This window comes from Ambystoma mexicanum, chromosome 6p (genome assembly GCF_040938575.1).
Source record: "Ambystoma mexicanum isolate Mex_15411 chromosome 6p, UKY_AmexF1_1, whole genome shotgun sequence".
In the NCBI taxonomy this organism is placed as follows: Eukaryota; Metazoa; Chordata; class Amphibia; order Caudata; family Ambystomatidae; genus Ambystoma; species Ambystoma mexicanum.
Window position 1 is genome coordinate 227,412,162 of NC_090935.1, and position 22,512 is coordinate 227,434,673.

General features: G+C 46.5%; 1 protein-coding gene across 2 annotated transcripts in view; it reads right to left on the bottom strand.

Moving 5' to 3' along the window:
* LOXHD1 (lipoxygenase homology PLAT domains 1) overlaps positions 1–22,512 on the bottom strand; it is a 1,234,736-nt gene that overhangs the window by 103,630 nt on the left and 1,108,594 nt on the right. For both annotated transcript variants that reach the window (XM_069626921.1, XM_069626920.1), the window contains one exon: positions 21,403–21,588. In XM_069626921.1, coding sequence (XP_069483022.1) covers positions 21,403–21,588 — 186 coding nt within the window. The remainder of the gene's footprint in view (positions 1–21,402; positions 21,589–22,512) is intronic.

The following is a 22,512-nucleotide window of genomic DNA, read 5'->3' on the forward strand; positions in this document are numbered from 1 at the left end:
AATGTCTGCCACCATGGAAAAAAGGGCAATTTCTATGGTGGTGGAGCGAATGACAAAGAAGCAGCTGGTAGGAAGAAGCCCTAGGCCGGCAGATCAGAGGGATGGGGAAGGGGTTGGGATAAAATGGGTGCCAGAGGTGGTGCTGGGAGAAGAGTGGGGTGTGGTTGAGAGAACAATATTGTGACATCCGGTGAAGACACTTGGGTGCCCGGGAGAACGCGTGCGGTTACTGGCTGATTCTGCCTGCATTCCCAGCCATTTAATTGGAGGGGTCGCACTAATTTACAATGTAGTAGAATGTTGACATTTATATGGAATGCTACATGAGGGGAAGGAATTACATGGATTCGGAATGGTATATGATGTGGGGGGTCACAATAATTTAGCTTTTCTCACAGAGAGTGGAGTGGTCCTATAAATTTGGAATGTTCTATGAGGTTGAGGGCACAGATTAATTTTGAATTCTATATTATCTGGGGGTCACAATAATTTAGATGTTACACAAGGTGGAGGAGGGGTTCATATTGATTTAGAAAGTCACATGAGGTGTAGGTGTTAGAACAATTGGTGGTTGTCACAATACTTAGGAGTTACACAAGGTGGATGGGTCATATCATTTGGATAGTCACTTGGGGTGGAGGGATCACATTAAATAACAATATTACATAAGATTGGGGGGTTACATTAATTTAAAATATTACATAAGATGGAGATATTCAGGTCAAATTAGAACGTTACATACGGTGGAAGGGTCACATTATTCAGAATGTTAAAAGAAGTGGATGGGTTGCGTCAATGTAGAATGGTACATCTGGAGGGGGTGCCACATCAAGTTAGAAACATTAAGTTAGAAACTTAGATAAAGTGGGCTGGTGGCAATAATTTAGAAGGTTACATGAGATGTCCGTGCCAACAATAGTTTATGTCCTCGTATGAGCACCGGGCATGCAGATCTACTGAGATGAACAACACTGCAGCCATGATGACTAATATGACGTGGCTAGACAGCAAGGTCCTATGATAGGCTGGCAAGAAGCAGGAAAGACCAGACGGTTGCAAAGCTGAGACAGTGATCCCGGCTCAGCACATGGGCATGCCCAGTGATGTTTGCCGAGTGACATAAAGCTGAGGCTTCATCTCACCGGAGACCCAGAACAGAAGTCACATGGCTCATTATATAGGCATGGGTAGGAAGAATGGAATCGTACCTGCAAAACACTGTGTTGTCAGCCATATCTCCCAAGGTTTGTGGATGTTCCGTTAGGAAATACATTATTTCAATTGAACATTTTAGGTGTGCTTCACATTGTGCAAAATCCTATAAAATCCTATAAAATCCACGTGAAAAATCTGTGCCCGGGGGCATAGATCGTTGACTGGGCTGCTCTGCTTGCCTCTGTCTGTTCTCTACCGCCGTATAGAAAGTAAAGCTGACTCTGCCGCTGCTGCCGTGATTATCGTGTGTGGGGATTAATATGTTATATGAGGAGGGGGAGGAGTCACATTAATTTAGAATGTTTAATGAGTTGGTGGGGTGATATTATTTTATAATGTTAGATACGGAGGTGGTGTCACATGTTTAGGTTTGTTTATACTGCTGCCACTACCCTGGGGATTTGTTTATACTGCTGCCACTACCCTGGGGATTCACAGCGCTCAACCATCCTCCATCAGATAAAGGATCAAAAAGCTATGGAGATTTATCAAAACAGAAACGTTTTCACTTTTTCTAAACTCATGCAAAGACCCAGTTTGTCTAATGCTTGCTTTCTTACATCTCGGAACTACTAGAGAGCAGCACTTTGATGATGTAAGTGGTCTATCAGAAATATGACAGATTAATCCCTTTTTCAAATATTCAGGACATTGAAATAAAGAGTTTTATGGATAAGGATCTGTAGTTTGAACTTAATTCGGGCTGAGATAGGAAGCCAATACAGCCTTCTGAGAACCAGGGACATATGTATTCGACCACTAGAATTTGTAACAGCACGGGCAGCAGCATTTTGTAAGATTTGTAGTCACCTAATAGACTGCTTTGTTAGTCCTGCAAAGAGACCATTGCATTAGTCCAGTTTTGCAGGAGCTATAATGGCACAATTATCTTCTGATATTAAGGGCTTTATCTGTCTCAGTATCATCAGATAATAAAGTGCAGAACTCAATCAATTGCCAAACATTTGGAGCTAAGGACCAAGAGGAGTCAAACACAATACCGTGATCAAGGACTTGCACTGTGCACTGTTCCATTTAATACAACAAACTTGGGGAGCTCTTTGCAAATGGTCCGAGGAGGGGGATGAACAGGATTTCAGTCTTGGCCTGATTAAGGCCCAACCAATTTGCTGACATCCATCCTTCAATCACCTGAAATATCTCGCTAATAAGTACCTTGTTGTTATCATATAAGCCGCATAGTCGAAATACTAATTGGATGTCGTCAGCGTAATTCTGGAAAATTATACCCCTTTCTATTAACAGATCATGTAAAGGTTTGAGATATATCTTGAAAAGCAAAGGCGAGATGCATGAACCCTTGCGAACCCCGCAAGTTATTAACTCTGGTTCTCAAATAACAGTCGGCCACTTTAACTCTGTTCTATTTGAGAGAAACAGATTGAACCAACCCACTGCCTGTTGAGACAATGACGTGACCTCCTGTAAATATTTTAGCAGGTTAGAAGGTCCAATGTTTCAAACGCTGCTTCTAGATCTAAGAGCATCAGCATGCCTGTATTGCCTTCATCAGAGACCTCTAGCAAACTGTCTTTGGCATGCATCAATGCCATTTCTGGCCCCCAATATCACCCCCGGTATGGTGATATGGAGAAGATATATCTTCCTGTATTAAATGATCTTCTAGGTGACTTTGTAGTTGTTTTTTTTACAGCCTTATCCATTGCTTTCAGAAGAAGTGGAACATGAGAGCTTAGTCTCTAATTCCCTGCATTTTCTGGATCCAACAAAGGCATTTTAAGCAGTGGTGTAGGGATAATGGAGGAAAGAAAAGAGTTGTTCACAATCCTAGTAATCATAGAAGCCGATACATCAATACAGGATTTATCAATCTGTGTGTTTCAAGCAGCACCTATACAGTTAGTAGAATTCAAATTCCATACTATAATTTTTGTCTCTTCTATAGAAATAATCCCTACGGACCATATTCCTACTGCAATTTCTAATCTCCTGCTGGTTATGTGTTGAATCATCAACCTGCTCGCTATTCCAACGTTAATCGTCAGATAGATTATGAGTGTGATCTTTAGGGGGTTCCCCTACAAGACTCACTTCGAGTCTGAGGATGAGAAATGCCACAGACAAATGATACAATTGCACCAGATCTGCCACCCCAGTTACCCTTGCCGGGGTCTGGCGATATTTTAGACTTTAGGAAAATGTGATTAAGCACCTCTGCCGACATTAGTTGTTTGTTCCTATATTTAATAACCATCTTTTCGTTGCTCAGTGAAATCATGGCATATTTCCATGGGCCTGCAATTTTATCCCCTGACATTTTAACGTGTACATTCGAACGCAAACGCTCAAGTTTTATTTTTGTCCCCTTCTCCACTTATTTTTAGTTATTCCCTACCCCCAACCCTTATCTGCCCTTTCCAACCCCGCACCCCCTAAACAATTTGATGAGCATATTCATTGTAATATACACATTAAAATGTCAGGGGATGAAATTGCATGCGATGAAAGGACTGCATACCGGTCCAGTTCATCCATAACAACCAACTATTCTCCGATTATGTGGAAACACCCAATCCAATGATTTCCCACTAATGTGAGTTTTGAGCCGACCCAGATATGTAAAACCCATATCAACTAAATCTTATTTGAATTGAATTTCACAGATATCCTTGGTATCATGAAAGTCCATATTAAGATCCCGTACAAACATCAGTGGGGCTGAAGTCTTATTTTTTAATTTTATTACATTGTTCTAAGCACGGACCTAGCTCGAGAGTAGTGGAGCGCTGTACAGAGTGTGGCTAGCTGGCATTTGGGCTGGCATTTTTTAACAGTAGTGCAATACTGTGAGGTCTGTGCGTCGGTATGTGCGTCCATTGGAATTAGTCCTTGGTCAGGTGTTGTTGAAAGAGCCATGTTTTGAGAGATTTGCGAAACTGGAGAATCGTGGGGGCATTCCAAGCCGACAACTGGATCGAGTTCCAGAGGGTGGGTGCATGACAAGAGAAGGACTGTTTATGGGTCCTCTCTTTGCAGAGGAGTTGTGTTTCAAGCCAGTTGGTCAATTTGCTCCGCGAGGAACATGTTCCACCAGATATGTGGAGCTTAGTCGCCATGTACGCTGGTGTTTTACTCGTAACTGCTTTGTAGATGATATATGCAGTCTTCAACAGTATCCTGTCTTGGAGTGGAAGCCAATGTAGTTTGCATAGGATGGTACTAATATGGTTAAATGTCCATGCTCCGTAATAAGACGTGCTGCGTGTGGTGGGCTGATTTTAGGGGAGTCAAGTGAGCAGTTGAGCCCAGTCAGGAGATTTCCCCCATTGATGTGCAAGACCACAAGGGCCTGAGGTATGGTCTGGAAATCCTGCGGCGGGATGAAGAATCTGATTTTTCCAAGGGTAGAGATTCTGAGCCGGGCTATTTGGGCCTTCGTGGCAATGTGTTTTTGGAAGGATAGATTGCTGTCAATAGTGAAGCCTAAGGATTTTGCTGAGTCTGAGAAATGTGGATCAAATCCTTCTAGGCTTTTATAATTGAGCCATTGTTGGACAGGTTGTTTTTTAGCAGGCGGACCGAATTCCGTCTGGGATGGGTTCAGTCTGAGGTAGGCAGTGGACATCCAGGAGTGGATGATGGCTAGCTAATCGCAGAGACAAATTATGTCCTGCATGCTATTTACTCTCATGTACAACTGAGTATATTCTGTGTATTGGTGGATGGCTATATTGGGATCTTTGAGGAGAATGCTCAGGGGCTCCATGTAAAGGTTAAAAAGGAAGGCACCTTGGGGTACTCCACATGAGACCTGTGCCGTATAGAACACAACAAGTTCATCTGAACAGCCAGGTGTATGCCGGAGAGGTAGGAGGTAAACCAAATCAGGACAGGACCAGAGAAACCCCTCCTGTCAAGAAGGAGGGACAGAAGGGTGCGGTGGTCGATGGTGTTGGATGCAGCTGAGAGTTCAAGGAGGACGATGAGGCATGAGTCACCCTCATTTATGATTTAGAGAGCCTCATCCACCACCTGGATGGTGGCTGTCTCGATGCAACGCTTTCGGAGGAACCCTGACTGATAGCCATTTAGGAGGTGGAGTTGTTCGATTCTGGCGATTTCAACATTTTGCTAATAAAGTGGAGGTTCGCAATGGGCCTGTAGTTGCCCAGCTGGTTTGGATCTAGGGTTGTTTTTTTCAAAAGAGGTCATATGAGACCAGTGTTGAGGGTTTCCAGGAATGATCCTTCTGCGAGGGAGGCATTGGTGATGCCCAGGAGCACATTGAGCACCGGGCCCTTCAATTGTTTAATAATGGAGGCCAGAATTATATTGTCAAGAGTAAGAAGTAGGTTTGAGGGAGGCAATCATTTTTTAGCTATCAGGGGGAAAGAAAGGAGATCATTCAGTCCAGATGGGCAGTGTGCATGACGGAGTGCAGGGGAAGCTAATGCTGTGAGAGGTTGATTTGATGGTCTCTTGGAGTTTGCCTATTATTTCAATAAAAAATGTGTTGATTCTGTTGCATTTATCCTGAGTGGCTGGTACCTCATGGTTGGGTGAGGGTTTGGTACAATGCTTTACTACTTCAAAGAGACCTTTGCTCCTGTTAGAGGCTGCCACAGTGGTGGTGGAGCAGCTTTGCACTCGGTAATCACAATCCTACGTTTTGTGCACAGAGATTTGAGGTTGGTGAGATCTCCCAAGTTATGGTTCTTGCACCACCATTTCTCAAGGGCTCTGATTGAGTGTTTATTGGAGACTAGTTCGGGGGGTGCCATGGGGAAGATGGTTTGGCCTAAGCCTGGCTGGATTCTAGGGTGCATGAAGGTCCACCAGCTTGATAGCAGAGTAACTGAATGATTCTAGGAGGACGTAGGCATCCCTGTGGTGGGAAAGTCTGCAGTTTGCTTCTAGCTCATTGACCAGGAAGGTTTTGAATGAGCAGTGTTGAGTGAGGGGGCATTTAGTCTGACCTTTGTGAGCCGTGGTCAAGTGGGTAACTGATAATGGGATGGTGGTGTGGTCAGACCAGTCAAGCGGGATAGGGTCTGCACAGGCGATGCACGGACAGCATCAGTGTAAAAAGAGTGCTTTGAGTATGTTTGTCAGCCTGTTATTCAGGGACGTTAAAATCACTGAGGAAGACATTATTTGAATTTGCTAATTTGGCAGAGGAGAGTAAAATGGACATGTTTGCAATGAAATAGTCACTCTTGTGAGATTGTCTGTAGATGTGGTGGAAGGTGATGGATTCCTTATGCGCTAGAGGGAACCGGCATTTGAGTGATTCATATTAACTTGTTCTGGGAGAGGTTAATGTTTCATGGCCAATTGCTCCTTTGGATGATTGCCACTACGCCTCCTGTCCCGGCCGGTCGGCATGTTGGATGCAGTAGCCTTGCGGTAGAAGGACATCGAAAACATGTTGGTAAAATGGGGTAAACCATGTTTCAGTGATGAACAGGGCATCAAGGTTGTACGTGATGAGGTCAGCGATCTCTGCAGCATGAGCGATTGCTGAGCGAGCATTGATCAACATGAGATGGTGTGTGCATGTGCTCGGTGGGTGTTGGATGGGGGCCAGGACAATATCGATGAGGTTCTCCAGGGTAGCTTGCTGCGGCTGCCCAGGGCACTTGGCCATTCAAACCCTAGTGAGAGTGGGGATGGGTTGTGGAGGGAGAAGACACATGGTGATGTCTTTTGGTGAGTGGCAGTAGCAGCGATTAGTTTGTAGATGAAATGCAGGATAGCGGGACAGGCCCTTGGCCCAATGAGACCAAAACAGGGACAAAAAGGTGAGGTCCTTGTATTCACACGTCCTTTGTTGAGGACACCCGCGACAAGTGTTAGGAAAGATTTCGTTATTGTAGGGAACTTTCCTTCCATGTGGCAACCCCTAAACTTTTTGCTATTGTTTTCAACCTGTTTTCTTGACTTTGCCAGAGAAGTGCAGCCTTCTGCCGTACTCCTCTGGGCTTTCGCTCCTTTCTTACGGGGAAACTGACATGCCCTTAAGACAGTCAGTACCGGGGAACGCTGTTTCCCGTAGTTTCTTTTATCGTGTCGCCATTTTAGTGCAACACGACACAAGAGGGCACTGTAAGCTAAGTTACAGCTCTCTTGGGTCTCTAGCCTTCTACAGACCCTAGACACTCTTGTAGGATGGTTTTTGGATCGGTGCAAGTCATTCAGGGACTGGGCTGGTGGCAGCGATCATTTGGTTTATTTTGAGCTCCTTTTGCCGTTCTGAGCACGTTTTTGCCGCGAACACAAAAGGGTGGCCCGGCTACACAAAATGGCCGGACCACGAGGCTCCTTTGTCTAGTCCACTGTCCGTCTTGCTCCCTTTACCTTCCCCCGGGTCAGGCGACCCGGGGCCTTCCTTATTTGGGCATGTAGTTCCCCGCGAAACACGGTTGCTTTCGCGGGCTTCTACATGTCGTTTGAGTGCCCCCAGGATGTGGGATGGGCTGTCTGGTCCCAATACACATCCTGGGTGCCAGAGAGTCTAGGGTGGTGTGAATGCCTGGGACCACCGTGGTCCGTGATTGGTCCACGTATGGTATGTGTGTTGATGAGCGGATCTCCCATTGGCTCCCCTCCATTTTGGCGCGAAGGGAACCGTGGATAAGAGGGAGCTGGAAACACCACTGCCATGTCGATCTCCTGAGTTCTTACGAACCCAGGGATACAGGAGCCAAGTATCCTGCGAACACGAGGCTGGACCGAGGAATCGCTGGTGACCCCCTGAAGAACTTCTGCTCCTCATTGCTGTTGTCCGGTGAAGCCCTTTCCACCTAAGATCGAACAAGAAGGCCTGTACTGGCGCTTCGACCTATTGGAATAGCAGGACCAGCTATTCCCGGCACCTTCATCAACTCCTGCCGTAAGCCTTCGGAAGTGTCTCTGGGCCATCCAGTTGACTGACCAGCTTACTAAGGAGGCCTGCTCTGTAATCGCCGACAGGTTGGGTGGTGTTCTGAGTCCGGGGCATGCTCACACGCTTCGTTTGCTTAGCAGTCCTAAGCTAGAGGTGAGCGGTGCTCGTTTGGCTTGAATACACCCGGCCGTTCCGTTGCCCTGCTGTGGCGACAAAACTGTGCTTGTTTCTTCGATCGGGACGTCTTTTTACTCTGCACGACGACGAGACGTTCCCTGCTCTTCAGAACCTGCCAGAAGCTGTATCTATCGAGGAGAAGCTCGGGCCTGCTTGCTTCGGGGACCGGTGAGTAGATTAGCTAGGATCTGGTCGCCCTCCTGCAGTGCCCCTTGCTTTTCCCCGCTGTAAATACAGCACCCCTTGTCCGTACTCGCGCCCTGCTTCTGCCTCACAGTGGAGGCTGCGCTAGAGTCGCGGACCGTGTTCTCCTTCATTAGAGCTCCCTACAGAGCTGTTCAACGTCCTCCGAAGAGCTTCACCTTCTGCCCATTGGCACCGGCGTGTGCAGGTACTTTTGAGCGCTAGGCTCCACTCTTCGTAGGGATTGGACTACCATCTAGTTAGGGGCCTCAGAAGGCGGACATATCACACGCATTGGTTCGCACTGCCTGTTTTCCTTCCCCTGCAGGTGGATAACATATTTCGTGCTGCTAATGCTGTGAAACTGTGTATTCTGTATATATATTGGGTGGATAGTGTATGTGTTGGTTTAATATCGTTGTATATTGCTGCTTTTACTGTAGTTATTAGTTTCAAGGCCTTATAATAAATGTGTATCTATTTTTGATATAAACAACTGTTTGGAGTAGTTTGTAAGCGCTCTTGCTTTGTGTGCTCATTGCGGGCTTTCAGTCACCCTCACCCCTCTTGAGACCTAGTCTTGACCGCCGCGATCGCTACCTTGATTGGTCTGGCTTGTCCAGAGGTTACCCTGTTCCAAGTAATTAGGTTGGCCTTCTGAACCTCTGCGCCACCAGGACAGAGTTCAGAAATCCGTCTTAACAAATTGGTGTACAGCGGTGGGATACGACTGAAGGTATCCAGTGTTGCGCACGAGCTAAGGCGTTTTCAGGTTATTCCAACCAGGACACGCAGTAAAGTATTGAATATAACGTTAAAAAGGCCATAGTCCTATCGACAGTATGGAAACGAATACTTTATTAACCTTAAATGCTTCGAAATCTGAAACATTGAAGAAGATGTGTGCGGAGAGAGGGGTTTCCTCTCAAGGCACTAAATTGGAAATGATCCAGAGAATCGTGGCGTGGCAAGAAGCGCAGCTTGACGCTATAACTTCCGAGGACAGTGCAGAAGGTGGTGGGGCTGCTCTCACTGGCAGAACCGACGGTTCTGCCGCTGCACTGATCCATCACGACCACGAGGACAGGGAGGATGTAATGTCTAACGTTTCCTCTGCCAGTGTTGATGGGGAGGCTATGCTTGAATTCAAGAAGCAAGAGCTGTGGTTTAGGCAGCAGGAGCTTGAATTCAGCATAGCCAAACTGAAAATCGACCAGGCAGAAAAACAAAAAGACAGGGATCACCAGTTGGAACTGGCCAAGCTTCAGTTCGCAAATGGGTCCAAGGGTCCTGGACATGGTTCTGGGGCTTCCTCTCATCCACGGTTTCCAAAAGATCTGCTCAGTGTGTATGAGGAACGAAATGACATTATGGACTGGTTGAATGCGTTTGAGTATGCATGCGAGGTTCAAGAGGTTGATAATGCGGATAAGATTGCATGGTTACTCAGCAGACTGCCCCATTCTGGTTGCAGTGCCATTATGGAAATGTCGAAGGCTGAGCGCGCTGATTTTGCAATGTTGAAGCAGACTCTCATTTTAAAGTTTGGGAAGACTCCGACCCAATATTTGAAAAGGTTTAGAGAGTATAAGAAAAAGGAAGGTGGTACTTGGGTGTCGTATGTAGCTGAGTCCCTGAAAAACTTGACTGGCTGGGTTGAAGGTTATAAGGTTTCTACCTTCGAAGGCATGATCAATCTGGTCATGCTGGAACACATTTTTGCTTCTTCTTCCCCGGAGCTTAAGCAGCATTTGGCCGATTCGAAGGAGATAGATCCTAAGAAGCTGGCCATTGCAGCAGATTTATGGGTGTCACATCGAGTGTCCCATAAGGACAAAACTCATCCTGGTAAGCAGGAGGAAGGGAAAAAGTCCAAAGATGTGGAGGGTGGGGAATCTGCTAAATCTTCTTCCCATAAGGGCCACAAAAAGAAAAATCAGGGTAAGCCATCCGAGAACTCACAGGGTAGTGGAGGTTCGCCTCCGAAACAGAACTCTGGTTATAATAAGCCTCCCTACGTAAACAGACCCAATGGGGCTTGTTTTTCTTGTGGAGCAACTGACCATGTGAAGGGGGATCCCCGTTGTAAGGTTAGACCTTTGGGGGTCCACTCCGCTAATCTGGCCTTCTCCTCCTACGAGGAAGAAGAGATTACAGGAGCATCCTTCTCCTCAGACTCATTTCCCAGCGGAATAGAGGCTGAGGTAGTTTTAGTGTCCCTGGGTTCCTGGGAGCCTAAAGTCGCAGAGGCGTATGCTAGGATTCCGGATAATACCAAGCACTACTTTAAAGACAGTGTGCTGATCAATGGAGTGGATACTCCAGCTCTTAGGGATAGTGGGTGCAGTCGAACTGTAGTGGATTCTACCTTGGTAGACTCAGAGGAAGTTGCCAGAGCTACTCTGATGCCCACTAAGTTGGCTGACGGCCCCCTCCGTATGTTTCCCGTGATCCCTGTTAATCTAACTTTAAATGGTACAGCAGTTAGGATTCCAGTGAGCATTCAGAGAAACGTCCCGGGAAAGGTCTTGTTGGGCAATGATCTCAGAGCTCTAGGGCTCGTAGGAGACACTGCCGAAAGACCCTACACACGGTCTCAAGCACGGGCAGCATTGGCCAAGTCCAATACGCCGCCCCAGCCGAAGGGGAAACCCAAGGCGAAAGGAGTCAACAAGTCCCGACGGGGGAAAGAGAATATTCCCCCGAACTCGCCTACCACTGCGGTGGAGGGAGTTGGTCAATCGCCCGAGCCTGACGAGGAGGTGGCGATGCCTGAAGTGTTCGACCCCAACGACCATCCTGAACTAAAAGACTTGTTAGTTGAAGGAGGTCCTGATAGGGACGACTTCAGTAAGGGCCAACGTGAGTGCCCATCTCTGGAAGGCCTAAGGAGACAGGCCTGCTCCCAGCTTGAGGGTGAACCTCCTGGGTTGCAAAGGATTTACCAGGAAGGTGGACTCCTTTATAGTGAGCCCACAGAGTCTACAGAAGGAGACCATAGGAGGTTGGTGGTTTCCCTTGCTGTTAGGCCCTTCCTCCTGCAGTTGGCGCATGTCGTTCACCTTGCTGGTCACCTTGGTATGAGGAGGACCAAGCAAAGGTTATCCATGCACTTCTACTGGCCCAAGATGGGGGTGCAAGTAGAAAGTCACTGCAGGAGTTGTGCCTCCTGCCAGTTGTCTGGTAAGGTTGGCGCGACAATCCAAGCTCCGTTGGTACCGCTCCCAGTTGTGGGGGTACCATTTGAAAGGGTAGGGATCGACATGGTTGGTCCCCTTGACCCGCAAACATCCTCAGGCAATAGGTTTATCCTGGTGCTGGTCGACCATGCAACCAGGTATCCTGAGGCCGTCCCATTTACAACTGTAACTGCCAAGCCAGTTGCAGAAGCTTTACTCGGCATGTTTACTAGGGTTGGCTTCCCTAAAGAAGTTGTGTCGGATCATGGCAGCAACTTTATGTCGAAGTATAGGCAGGCTATGTGGAAAGAATGTGGGGTCACCTACAGGTTCTCTTCTGCATACCGCCCCCAGACCGATGGTCTGGGGGGGCGTCTTAACAGGACGTTAAAAAGCATGATTGGGGCTCTGGAGGAGCCTCAGAGAAGAAAATGGGATCTTCTTGTTTCATGCTTACCGTTTGCCTACCGAGAGGTACCACAGGAGGGTGTTGGCTTCAGCCCCTTCGAACTTCTGTTCGGTCATCCCGTACGGGGACCCTTAGCCATTGTCAAGGAGGGATGGGAGATGCCCACTCCCCCTGTTACTACCAATGTAGTTGATTATGTGCTAGGGCTCAGAAAACGGATGGTACTTCTGATGGGCTTGGCCAGTGATAAATTGAAGGCAGGGCAAGCGCTGGTGAAACATTGGCACGACCAGAAAGCTTCCCTCATCAACTTTACACTCGGTCAGCAAGTCCTGATCATGAATCTCATAAGGCCTCGAGCTTTACAGGACAAATGGTCAGGCCCTTACCCAGTGGTGGAGCCCCTGGGTGAGGTTAGCTATTCAGTGGACCTTGGAAGGCCTGGACAGGCTCTAAAAGTGTTTCACGTGAATAGGCTGAAGGCTTTCGTCCCAAGCGGCGAAATCGCAGCGCTGCTATTGGCTTCAGACGTTGAGGAAGAGGAGTCTGAACCTCTCCCTGACCTGTTCCAAAGCAGTCCTTCAGAAAGCTCTTTTGAGGGTGTCCGAGTGGCCCCTCACCAAAATGGACAAGGCTCGGTGGTTTGCCTTGGACATGAAGTAGGTGGAGGGAGGAGACAGCCTCTATCCAGTAAGGTACCAGCGGTACAAGACTGGCCTACCCCCACTACGCAAACCCAAGTGAGAGCCTTCTTAGGACTCACGGGTTATTACCGCAATTTTGTGGCAGACTATGGCACCATAGCTGCTCCTCTGACTGCCCTCACAACTCCGAAGAAACCCAAGAAGGTAACTTGGACTGACGAGTGTGAGAAGGCCTTCAATGGCTTGAAAGACTCCTTGTGCCAGGCCCCTGTGCTCAGGGCCCCTGATTATCAAAGACCTTTTATCGTGCAGACGGATGCCTCTGACACTGGGATAGGAGCTGTACTATCACAAGTAGATGAGAAGGGTAAGGAACACCCTATCGGTTTTATTAGTCGCCAGCTTAAGGACAGAGAGCTCAGATGGTCCACGGTAGAGAAAGAATGTTTCTCTGTTGTGTGGGCCCTAAGGAAGCTGCGGCCCTACCTCTATGGGACCCACTTCACTGTGCAGACTGACCATAAGCCGTTAAAGTGGCTAATGAACATGAAGGGGGAGAATCCAAAGTTGCTTAGGTGGTCCATAAGTCTACAAGGCTTCGACTTCACTATTGAGCATAGGCCAGGTGTCCAACATAGCAATGCTGATGGGTTGTCCAGAATGTTTTACCGACCTGAACAAGAGACTCATCCAGGGGTGGATTAGTTCCCCCTGTCCATAGTCTGGGAGGGGCGAGTGTTAGGAAAGATTTCGTTATTGTAGGGAACTTTCCTTCCATGTGGCAACCCCTAAACTTTTTGCTATTGTTTTCAACCTGTTTTCTTGACTTTGCCAGAGAAGTGCAGCCTTCTGCCGTACTCCTCTGGGCTTTCGCTCCTTTCTTACGGGGAAACTGACATGCCCTTAAGACAGTCAGTACCGGGGAACGCTGTTTCCCGTAGTTTCTTTTATCGTGTCGCCATTTTAGTGCAACACGACACAAGAGGGCACTGTAAGCTAAGTTACAGCTCTCTTGGGTCTCTAGCCTTCTACAGACCCTAGACACTCTTGTAGGATGGTTTTTGGATCGGTGCAAGTCATTCAGGGACTGGGCTGGTGGCAGCGATCATTTGGTTTATTTTGAGCTCCTTTTGCCGTTCTGAGCACGTTTTTGCCGCGAACACAAAAGGGTGGCCCGGCTACACAAAATGGCCGGACCACGAGGCTCCTTTGTCTAGTCCACTGTCCGTCTTGCTCCCTTTACCTTCCCCCGGGTCAGGCGACCCGGGGCCTTCCTTATTTGGGCATGTAGTTCCCCGCGAAACACGGTTGCTTTCGCGGGCTTCTACATGTCGTTTGAGTGCCCCCAGGATGTGGGATGGGCTGTCTGGTCCCAATACACATCCTGGGTGCCAGAGAGTCTAGGGTGGTGTGAATGCCTGGGACCACCGTGGTCCGTGATTGGTCCACGTATGGTATGTGTGTTGATGAGCGGATCTCCCATTGGCTCCCCTCCATTTTGGCGCGAAGGGAACCGTGGATAAGAGGGAGCTGGAAACACCACTGCCATGTCGATCTCCTGAGTTCTTACGAACCCAGGGATACAGGAGCCAAGTATCCTGCGAACACGAGGCTGGACCGAGGAATCGCTGGTGACCCCCTGAAGAACTTCTGCTCCTCATTGCTGTTGTCCGGTGAAGCCCTTTCCACCTAAGATCGAACAAGAAGGCCTGTACTGGCGCTTCGACCTATTGGAATAGCAGGACCAGCTATTCCCGGCACCTTCATCAACTCCTGCCGTAAGCCTTCGGAAGTGTCTCTGGGCCATCCAGTTGACTGACCAGCTTACTAAGGAGGCCTGCTCTGTAATCGCCGACAGGTTGGGTGGTGTTCTGAGTCCGGGGCATGCTCACACGCTTCGTTTGCTTAGCAGTCCTAAGCTAGAGGTGAGCGGTGCTCGTTTGGCTTGAATACACCCGGCCGTTCCGTTGCCCTGCTGTGGCGACAAAACTGTGCTTGTTTCTTCGATCGGGACGTCTTTTTACTCTGCACGACGACGAGACGTTCCCTGCTCTTCAGAACCTGCCAGAAGCTGTATCTATCGAGGAGAAGCTCGGGCCTGCTTGCTTCGGGGACCGGTGAGTAGATTAGCTAGGATCTGGTCGCCCTCCTGCAGTGCCCCTTGCTTTTCCCCGCTGTAAATACAGCACCCCTTGTCCGTACTCGCGCCCTGCTTCTGCCTCACAGTGGAGGCTGCGCTAGAGTCGCGGACCGTGTTCTCCTTCATTAGAGCTCCCTACAGAGCTGTTCAACGTCCTCCGAAGAGCTTCACCTTCTGCCCATTGGCACCGGCGTGTGCAGGTACTTTTGAGCGCTAGGCTCCACTCTTCGTAGGGATTGGACTACCATCTAGTTAGGGGCCTCAGAAGGCGGACATATCACACGCATTGGTTCGCACTGCCTGTTTTCCTTCCCCTGCAGGTGGATAACATATTTCGTGCTGCTAATGCTGTGAAACTGTGTATTCTGTATATATATTGGGTGGATAGTGTATGTGTTGGTTTAATATCGTTGTATATTGCTGCTTTTACTGTAGTTATTAGTTTCAAGGCCTTATAATAAATGTGTATCTATTTTTGATATAAACAACTGTTTGGAGTAGTTTGTAAGCGCTCTTGCTTTGTGTGCTCATTGCGGGCTTTCAGTCACCCTCACCCCTCTTGAGACCTAGTCTTGACCGCCGCGATCGCTACCTTGATTGGTCTGGCTTGTCCAGAGGTTACCCTGTTCCAAGTAATTAGGTTGGCCTTCTGAACCTCTGCGCCACCAGGACAGAGTTCAGAAATCCGTCTTAACAACAAGGAGGCCTAATGAGGACTGATTAAATAGGCGGTGGGTGTAGCAACTGAGTGTCTGGGCCTGGTCAAGTGACCAGCAATCTACTCAATGCTGTTTGCCTGGAGTTGGCCTGAATCCTTAAGTAGAGGCTTGGAAGGTGCGAAAACTGGAGGTGGGCGGAGCAGCTGAGTGGCAGGGCCTGGTCACGTGACCAGCAGCTATACTCAAAGCTGTCTGCATGGAGCTGGCCTACAGTCCTTAAGTATAAGATCGGAAGGTGCAAAAACTGGACGTGGGCAGATCAACAGTGTGGCAGGGACAGGTCACGTTACCAGCAGCCTACTCAATGGTGCCTTAGTCTGAGATAGTAACATAACAACTAAACTCCTTCCAAATTTGGAATCATGTTTAGGTGGATGATATATAATCAATATTATATGACTAATCAACTTATCTGGAATTGACCCCGAGAGATATAGCAAAGCCTGATAGAGCCTTTATGATTAAGGAGTCTTTGTAAATTAGAGCTAGACCGCACCACTTCCAGCAGGCCTGTTATAAATTTCCCATTGTATAGCCCTCTGGTACGGCTGCATTAATGGTGTGGCCAGAGAAATATTTTAGCCCGGTTTCAGTGATAGGAAGAAAGTTGAGATGTAAATCTTCGATAAGATCAAATATTTCCAAGGAATGGGCTGAAATTGATTGGCATTCAATAAAGCCCACTTAAGCTTACTATGAGACATATCAATATGAAAAAAGACTAATAGAACCAGACTATTGGGCACTATTACTTCCCTGAAGATCTTATTTTACTGACATATAGTTTAGACAACTGGTTACATGATCCGACCAGCTCGGGTCTTATCGGATAAAGGTGAATTACAGCAGCAATCAGAACAGGGAGCAAACGTTTTGACAGCTGATGCAAGCGTTTCCTTAACCAAAGATAGTTTACGATGGAGGAAAGTCGAGATTAGATCCTAGCTTGCTGACTGAGACTGTATCCATTCTAGTTTCAAGATCTTCGTCTACAAGCACAGCCTCAGGTGTAGCAAATGTGGCCACAAAAAACAACCAAATCAGATGTAAAGTTAAAAATAAATCATGTGGGTAGAGAAAATCGGGTCCAAGAAATCCTTTTGCTTACCAAAAAGATGGTCCAGTTGGTAGGTTCTAGGAGAAAAAGTCACAGAGCAAGCGATTCTAAAGACTGCAATCTCAACAGTCTAAACAGGCAGTGCTGAAACAAGTCAGTTGTGCCTGCAGGGAGCAGCATGTCAATGTCATAAGCCCGGAAGGAAGAAAAAAGGGGCGGAACCCTCTTTTTTTTGGGGGCCTGACTCTAGAGGGTTGAGAGGTACAGAAGTAAAGGGGGGTAGAGTCAATGGCTTCCCTGGCCAAAAGCGTGACAGGGGGTCACAAAACACCTTGCAGAAGAGCAAGGTTAGTACTAGCTTGAAAAGAGATCACCGTAGGGTACAAAACAGGAAGGTTTATTTTAACAAGAAGACATTTTTACAGAATTCTTTATGTGCCGTGGCACATGGTATATGCATACTGAAGTACATTTATAGTCTGCATATTGGTGGGTTAGTAATAAATAGTGACAAACTATTCCATGTATTGTTCACAATCACAATACATTAACATTGTCAATGTGATGACAACGGTGATCTTTTTACGGTGATCTCTTTTTAAGCTAGTACTAACCTAGCTCTTCTGCAAGGTGTTTTGTGACCCCCTGTCACGCTTTTGGCCAGGGAAGCCGTTGACTCTACCCCCCTTTACCCCTGTCAGAAGCACTACAGCCCTCACATCTCTGGGAGTTGAAGTTCCCTGAGCAACACACTCTCCTGCTAAGGTTAAGTGCAAGTGCTATAATGAAGGTTTTGATCAATAATTAGGATGTTCAAGTTTTTGTATGCATCAATATTTGAAAAACATATCAATGGTTGAGAATTGATTATTTTCAGGTTGTTATATAATATTGTATTTACTACATACGTAAAGATATGTGATATATTACATGCATTTTATGGTGTAACTAAGATGGGCCATTTTCAATTTTGGGTAAATATATGTTTGTTAATTAGGCAGCAGTTCTTGAGGTTTAGATTACATTTGTGGCCTACGAATGATATACTGGCTAGGCGAGGGATTATTACAAAGAGTACAAATGTATGTCGATTCTGCAAAGGGGATGTTCAAAAAGAAACATTGCAGCTTCTCCTAGTCGAATGTCTAAGTTTAACACAAAAACCCATATGTATTTTAAATGCTTGTTTGATGATTATAAAATTAGTTGACCAGTGAAGTATGGATGAGCATATTGAACACAAATAAGGTAGCAGTCAGAATAGCAACAACACAATTTCTAGAGTCTCTTAAACTAGAAGAACCCAATATGTGAAAATGAAGCGGCTAAAATAGAAACTATGCTTGGCAAATCTCTCAAATTCTTAAAAAAGTAACTATATGATGGAATAAGTAATTCTAGTAAATACATTGTGTGAAATAATAAGAGAATATAATGGAAATTTACAATTTTTTATCTTCTTTTTCTTTTAGACTATTTAGATTGTACACATTTTTAATTGAAGCTGTCTTTGATAGAACAATACTACCATTAATTTGATTACGTAAGAACATTAAACAAGATGGTGTGACACATTAATTTGGAATGCCACATAAGATGTGTGGTCACATGAATGTTGTATATATAATATTTGAGGTGGCGCAGGCCTATTATACATGTTTTTCATTTGTCTAATCATTAGCCCAGTCTACTTGATACCTGATGATATTGGTATTCTATACAGGAGTTCTTCAGAATTTCCTCTTTGATTGTTGTGTATGGTAATGTTTCATTACGTTTTCTTTTCCACTTGATTCTCACTTGCTTTCAGTGTCTCTCATCTTTTGGGTAGTTTACCTATTAATTATTTGCCGTTGCTACGTTATACTATTCAATCTATCAGAATTCATTTCTTGTTATACCATAATGCTTGCAGTGCTATTTTAGCACAGGTCTAATTTAGCTCTTTGGTGTTCCAGATTTTATTTTAGATACACTTCTCACTGTCCCAATACACACCAGCATTGTTACTGGATACTGATGGATAGTTCAAGCACAAAGTTCCTTTCAACTTTTGGCCCCAAAACCTTGAAAGACTCTTCCTTTGGATATTCGACTATGCCCTACTATAAGAAGCGTTCAAAACTAAATCTGATGAACATTGCTTTTCCCTGATTATTTGCAGTATGCAGAACGTGTGCCATTGTTGTGAGCCTACTCTGTCCACAGTGCAGGCTTCCTCATCCTGCCAAACACATGTCAAGGAGGGATTCTGCACACCATATATATATATATATATATATATATATATATATATATATATATATATATATATATACACACACACACACACACACACACCCCCTCCCCCCTCCCCCGCGGCTAGGCAGGGGCAGACACCTACCTTCACTTGTAACCGCTTAACTGCGGGCTATTATGCAAGTCTATGCAAAAAGGACGAGCATACTCATCCTTGGCACTTAATACAAATTAAATAAAAAGTATTCTTACAACGCCACTTTACAGGGCCCAAAGGCTCCAAAATGGAAGGGTGGCACCCGCTCTCTTTTGGATAGGCACCACCGAAGCACACCTGCCACCCTCCCAGTTTACTACATCAAACAATGAGAAAACAATGCCCTAATTTGTCCCTAATATCCAAAAGGTAGATTAGTGAACTATTAGAAAGGAAGATGCAGCACATTACCAGAGTCGTTAACCTGGATAACATCTCAAAGTTTCTTATTCAAAGGATCTTCCTCTATTGCCATTGTAGATTTCCATTTCTCAAAGTAATAAAAAACCTCACCCAAAAATGCACCTTACCAGCTGCTTTGAGACTGTCTGCCATGTCCAGCAATATGGCCAAGAAGTTACTATCAGTAGCTCTGATGTGCAACTGACTTCCTTGGATTAAGTCAGAGTTATTTATGGTTACATGTTTGTTTGTGAATTGAATATACTCTCCAGATTAAAATCCAGGGAATCATCTTTGTTGATTGGACCCCATATTTGAATTTAAATGCAACGTCAGATGCCTCATTTTATCTGATGGTGTATGGTCCTGGAATAGTGTCTACGGAGACCGCGTTATCACGTAGAAACCGCGTGTGGAGAAGATGTGTGTTATGAATGGGAATGGTGTGGACTCATAAGGATCAACACGATCAGCAGAGGTTGCTGTTGTCTAACCTGTCCCAAAATCTAGAAAATATATTGGTCCTCATTACAAGTTTGGCAGTGTGGTAAAAAAGTGGTAGTCATTCTGTTGTGACCACCTTTTTGGCTTGACCTTGAAGTGCTGGATTTAACTTCAGCATAATTCTGGAGGTAAAGACTTCACGTGGGATTACTGCTTGTGGAAAATCTGCCGACACCTCCCATGTAGTCCTACGGACCCTGAAAATGGACATTGACACTGTCATACCACCACTCAAAATCCCTTGGTAATGCCACGGGACAGATCGGCGATAATGTGGCAATAGGACCCGAGGCGGCGCCCCAGGTAATGCCCGCGGCCGTAGTTAATGAAGCCCCCGGGCATTACCTGCGGTGGTATTGGCCCTCCGCCGAGGGTCTTATTGCCATTAGTACCCTGGCTCGTTGGATTGGGGTGCTAATGGCATTTCAGGAAAAAAAAAAAACAATTTAAAAAAAAAATGGGCGCAGCCATGGAAAGGGAAAACTTAGTCCGTTTTCCCTTTCCATGGCGGCCATCGGGAGCGGACGCGCTGGGAACAGAAGTATTCCCATTGCGTTCGGTTCCAAGAAAAGAAGAAAAAAGAAGGTAAGTGGGGTCGGGAGGGCGGAAGGGAGGGGATGGGGAGGAAGAAAAAAAAAATGTACCGCGGTCTCCGGAGGGGGTCGATGGAAGCCTCCAGCCGTGTGGAGGCTTGGAGCGGGGATGGCCCCACTCCGAGTCTCCACGCAGCTGGAGGTTTCCATCGTCCCCCGCCGGAGAAAGCGGGATAGAAGGTAAGTGGGGTGGGGAGGGAGGACAGGCTTGGGGGAAAAAAACATCTTACCTGAGTCCCCGGCAGGGGACGAAGGAAGCCTCCAGCCATGGAGAGGCTCGGAGCGGGGATTGCCCTGTTTCGAGCCTCCTCATTGGCTGAGGGGCTGCCACGCCTCTCGCCGGGAACAGAGTAGCCGGCATGCACGGCGTGGACGGGAATACCATATGGTATGGCTCGCAAATGAGCCAATCACCACACAGCATTCCTGTTCAGACGCGCGTGCCGGGTACTAATGGTAAATGATCCTGGCAGTAAATCAGGTGAATTACTACCGATTTACTGCCAACATCGTAAAGAGTTCGTATATAATGTGAAACTCAGACAGTTCAATAATTCACTTATCCACTCACTTATATAATATCACATTTCGTGCAGCAGTCCCTCCGGCTTTTAAGGGGTGTAATAAAAGGTAATATTATCACGCAATGTAATGCTAACCATGCACTTTACCATATAATTAAATATTTTCAAATGCTCATAATGGGTTTTACAGAAGATTATTATTATTATTATTATTATTATTATGTTTCCAGTCACACTGGTCAAAACTACCAGCTGAACCATGAAGTAACTCATCAAACTGGTCCACTTTGCTAAAAGAAACTGGCCAACACTAGCATGTTGGGTTTGCATTTGGGTCATTGACCTATTGCCCTATTGGCCAGTCCATAGCTGGTCAGAGGCAGGCTGATCAAGGACTTTATACCAAGTGGGATGTCTACAATAGTGGGGCTAACCACAACATCTATGATAGTTGAAAGGAAAACAGTGAGTGGCTTGTGTATCAGGAAATCTATAGGTTGAACAGCTACTCACCCGTGTTGTCATGCCAGACCCGCACTTTACACAGATCCCCCAGGCTAAGCATTTCGGAAAATCTGAAAGTGTCCATTTGGTTCCGTTCAAACTTGTTGGAATGGTCGCTTTGCTTCAGAGCCAGCGTCCCTGTGTCCCCGTTCTCTCCAAAGATAATCACGAACACGTTGGCATCAGTGCCAGCCCCTGCACAAACAAGAAAGAAAGGCACATACACTCAGAAAGAGCTGCAGCAAGAGCATGATTGCTTATTAGCCGGTCAAGTGGCACAGCGAGTAGAGCGCTCGCTTTGACATCCGTGCAGAGCCTGCTAACGCAGGTTCGAATCCCGGCGGGGCCAATCTCAGCCTTTCATCCTTCCGCGCTATATAAAAGCCTAATTATTCACCCAGGACCAACGGGACCCTACACACACTGCTATATCAACTGATCAATGCATGGCTCACAATCCTCAAAGCACCGCGCAGGGGTGCATTGCGGCACGGCCCTGTGATAATTCCAGTCTGTGGATTGCGTGAATGGGTGGAAGTGTGACTGTTGAGTTGAGCTGAGTGGAGTTACTGATAACACACAAGACCGGGCAGACCAAACTGCACCTGAGCGCCAATGTTAAGTTAAAGCTTGAACTATTCCAACGAGAAACCTAACTACTCCATAAAACAAACCATTCACTGTAGATTCCTTAAACAGGTGTGTCTTAAATGCTTTACTGAACGGAGTAAGCTCGAAGTCCCTGATCTTCCAGGGAAGAGAATTCCATAGTCTTGATCCATATAATGTGAAGCGTCCGTCTCCCATGGAGGTACAACGAGATGGGGGTTGCCCAGTAACAGCCTATTAGTGGCATGCAAAGGTCGGTTAGGTTTATGTAGAGATGTGCACGTATTGTGGCCTTGTTGTTACCGCACCTTATGCTTGCACGTGTAGCAGCTGCTGGGCGAGGACCTGCGACATTGCAACCCCTATTTATCTGTGTCATTCATGATAGTGCAACTAAATAGATGCATGGATTGAAGGGTGTGTGTGCCGGGTATGTTCCATGCGAGATGTTTATTTTATTTTGTCATTTGCCTAGCGCACAAAACCCAGAGGCATCTAGGTGCTTTTAGC